Source organism: Austrofundulus limnaeus, unplaced genomic scaffold (genome assembly GCF_001266775.1).
Source record: "Austrofundulus limnaeus strain Quisiro unplaced genomic scaffold, Austrofundulus_limnaeus-1.0 Scaffold195, whole genome shotgun sequence".
Lineage (NCBI taxonomy): Eukaryota > Metazoa > Chordata > Actinopteri > Cyprinodontiformes > Rivulidae > Austrofundulus > Austrofundulus limnaeus.
In genome coordinates this window covers 106,713-110,226 of record NW_013952597.1, presented here as the reverse complement: position 1 = coordinate 110,226, position 3,514 = coordinate 106,713, and the positions used below count along the sequence as shown (strand labels likewise).

Below are 3,514 nucleotides of genomic sequence, written 5' to 3'. Positions count from 1 at the left end.
AACTGTAACAAAGCGTTGACATCACCAACTTAAACATTTAGTGCTCAAACTTAAAAAAAATTGAGTTGAAATTTCCTACGAAGCAGCAGTTTTGTAAAGTTGAACAGACTGAGGCTGCAGCAATGACATCTTTACAAAAACATGATGAAACATGGTTTTTAATAAAACACGTCTCTGAGTTTGAAGTTTGTTTTTGTCTGAAGTTATAAAAGCAGAAGATGAGCAGTTTATTTCTGCTTTGCTGCAGCCTCAGTGTGAACTAATGTTGACACAGTCAGTTTGATTCTCTCTCAGCTTTGATTTCCTGTAATTATTATAATGCCTTTGTCTTTCCAGTAGGGGTCTCTGCAGTTCAAAGGGGGAGTTTCTTGCTGTGTGGGCGGAGTTTGTCCTAACTGTGATTGGTCGAACTGACTTGTCTTGTGGGGCAATTTAAAAGAGGAGGTAATGATAATAGTAAAATGATATGATTTAATGACTGTCTATGCACAGTTTAAAACAGAACAATGACTCAAATAAAAATTAGTGTGAGCATGTAAACGCATTTTATTGACTTCAAATTTCATGTGGCAAGCACCTTCCTGTCTCAAGTTATGACTAATATTAAGGTATATATCGATCTTTTTACAGGCTGGTTAAGAAGGTTTTGACCAAGCCGGATTGTTACACGTCCATCCACGTGACTGAAATTTATATTTATATTTAAAAAAATATAGGAGCCCGACCGTTCTGACCAAGCTACTCCCAGCTGCCCCCAGCTTCTTTAAACCCCACCCAAAATAGTCAATCCACAATCATGTCTTGGACAAACTCCTCCCACAAAACAAGAAACTCCTACTTAGTGACTGCAGAGTCCCCCTTTCTCTTGACTTACTAAAAAAAACACATTTATGGAGACTAAAACTGTCCAACTCTGTTCTATAACAGAGTCCTGCTCACAAACCTAAAGAGACAGCTCAGGTCTTGAGCCATGAGCAAAAAACATCTTACCTGTTGCAGATGGCTTTAAACAGTGTCGATCTAGAGTTTTATTCAGAGCTGACTGATGAGCTAACAGCTGGTCTGAGTGGTGCGAAGTCAAAACAAGGATGCTGTTCTCTTAAAGCAGCTCTACTATCAGAGTTCCTACTTAACAAGAGACCACACCCCTCCAGCTGTTCTTCTGTCTCAGATGAATCTGATTCTTGTTACACGCATATTTCAACTCCAGTTCAGTCTGCAACACTTCAGGAACCGTTAGCTCAACAATCCGATCAGATTAAACCATTTCTCCAAACAGTGGTCATCCAACATGATATCTGAACAGGTAARATRTTAATTGTTCATAACATYCTCTGTTTAAAAGCTCGGAACTTTCCGTTTTAGTGAGGCTCCTGATGTTTTAACGGCACAAGTGCGATTTGGCCACTCGAGCATAAACTCCAGTAGATGTAAAACCTAAACCACTAACGTGTCTAACTCACGGAGTCACTTCAGCAGACCTGCTGGTGATCCGTCAGGCTCTCACAGAGAGCGTAGTCATAGAAAAGCTGCGMCGCCGACACACTAACAGAACGTTAGCGAGGTTATCTTGTGCGTTTAACGGCTGMGATTAAGATGGTCCTCGAGTACAGTGACTAAACTATGGAAATGAAGAAGATACAAGGATAAGGAAGCTTTAAAGGAAGGCGATGAAATGGTTCAGATCCAGGAGTGCAAGCTGTAGTAGAGGAGGACCAGGAGGCGGGGCTGGATTTAAAGAAACGAGCTGTCCSACGAGTCCAACCAACATCCAGGCACTTCCTGCTGGCAACGTGGCGACAGGTAGGTGTGTTTTTACTGATTAAWGGGAGCATCCTGCTGGATGTTCCGATGGCCTTACTCACAACAGAATGTAAACGGCCGGTAAACAAGACGTCTAAGACTTGTTGTCGGCTGATTTGATCCACAGCAGCAGACTTTAAGTTGCACAATCGTCAGTTTGTTTTTCAGTGAAATCTGATGAGGAGGTTTAAACTTCCTGGTTGTCTGAGCGGGAGTCGTGTGACGTTGATGATGGTCATGTGGTCTTCTCCTGAATGAGTCCTGCACTTTGCTCTGTGGTTTTGTTGGCGAGCGGCAGCGCAGGGCTGTAGGCCTGCATTGAGCCGTGGGTGGACATTTTATAGAAGGCCGGGGAGGACCTCTTGGCCGGGCTGCAGAGGTGCTGGAACCGCTGTCGAGGAGAAAATACAAAAAGCAGCTTGAATCGTCACCTGTTTTATTTTTTWAAATTATTTTGAGGGSAAATGATTCTAGAAAACACGAGCAGAATATGAGTGTTACCTGTGGCAGGGTCCCGGGAGTGGTGACCAGAGCGTAGACGGCCCAGATGGGAAGCAGGGACACGGAGGACAGGGTGAGGACCCAGCCCAGGGTGGTGGCCCAGACTGGAGCCACCAGGCCTTTCCCCAGGCTCAACGGAGACCAGCGCACCAGGGAGAAGATAAACGTAGCCTTCAGAAGACAAAAGGTAATTTTAATGAGAACATYTGAAGCTAAAATGACAGCAAATAAATTAATATAAAGCTGAGTTTCATTGCTCACTGTTCTAAAGTTATAAAGATGTTTTCATAAGATCACAGCACAATCACTGATGACATTTTGGGGGAATAAATAGAAACCAGCTGACGTTCTGTAGTTTGTTAAACACAGACAGCAGAACTCATGACCAGTGCTGACATGGTTTATAATGCAAATCATGAATCAAACACACAGCATGGATTAAAGCTGCAGTGGATCTGTAAGGTGCAGCTGAACGACACTGCTCAGTAAATCTCAGGACTCTGATGCTACCAGAACAAGTAAAAAAAGAAAAGTAGACAAAATGGGAACAAAAAGAAAACAAAGCAGCAAGATAAAACCCCAACAAAACACCAACAAGTGCCTTTTTTCCTGTGAGATACTAAATATATTTAGAAGTCACAACGGTAATTTAAAATCTGGATCATCTTGAACAGATACAGACAGTCAGTGTGAGCAGAACTCAGACTTTAGAGAAGTGGTTTGAAATCTGTTAGAGACAAATTCATTTGAATMGAAGAATTTGAGTCGATTCAAATGAAACTCCAGACATGTTGGTGACATGCAGGGGGTGCAGGCTGCTTGAAACATGAATAATTACAGGTCAGTGGACAGAGATCACTCACAGTGCACACAGCTGGAGTGAAATATCTCCAGCACAGYTTGAAGACGGGCAGCGGGTCGTAGCTGATCATGTCTCTGATGTTGGCGTTAAAKCGATCGGCTCCTGAGGATGAAACATGATGGTGTTTTCAGTCTGCTCTCTTAAAGCTCATCGTCTAACCGTCTGCTGCACCAATCACCTGAGGGGATCCCCCCAACAACTGTAACGTCCACACAGCTGTAGGTGATGGGCTGACCTGACCAGGAATCACTTGAAACAGCCTGCAGCTGGAGGAGCTACACAAACAGGCTAGATTGGTATTCACACACACACACACACACACACACACACACACACACACACACACAC

General features: G+C 43.4%; 1 protein-coding gene across 3 annotated transcripts in view; it reads right to left on the bottom strand.

The window, feature by feature from the left end:
* Positions 1-561: 561 nt before the first annotated feature.
* The window catches only part of LOC106524653 (sodium- and chloride-dependent GABA transporter 2), a 36,237-nt gene continuing 33,284 nt past the window's right edge, over positions 562-3,514 (bottom strand). For all 3 annotated transcript variants that reach the window (XM_014018547.1, XM_014018545.1, XM_014018546.1), the window contains exons 13-15: positions 3,168-3,268; positions 2,305-2,475; positions 562-2,194 (exon numbers count right to left, since the gene is read on the bottom strand). In XM_014018547.1, coding sequence (XP_013874001.1) covers positions 2,039-2,194; positions 2,305-2,475; positions 3,168-3,268 — 428 coding nt within the window. In that variant the 3' untranslated portion in view covers positions 562-2,038. The remainder of the gene's footprint in view (positions 2,195-2,304; positions 2,476-3,167; positions 3,269-3,514) is intronic.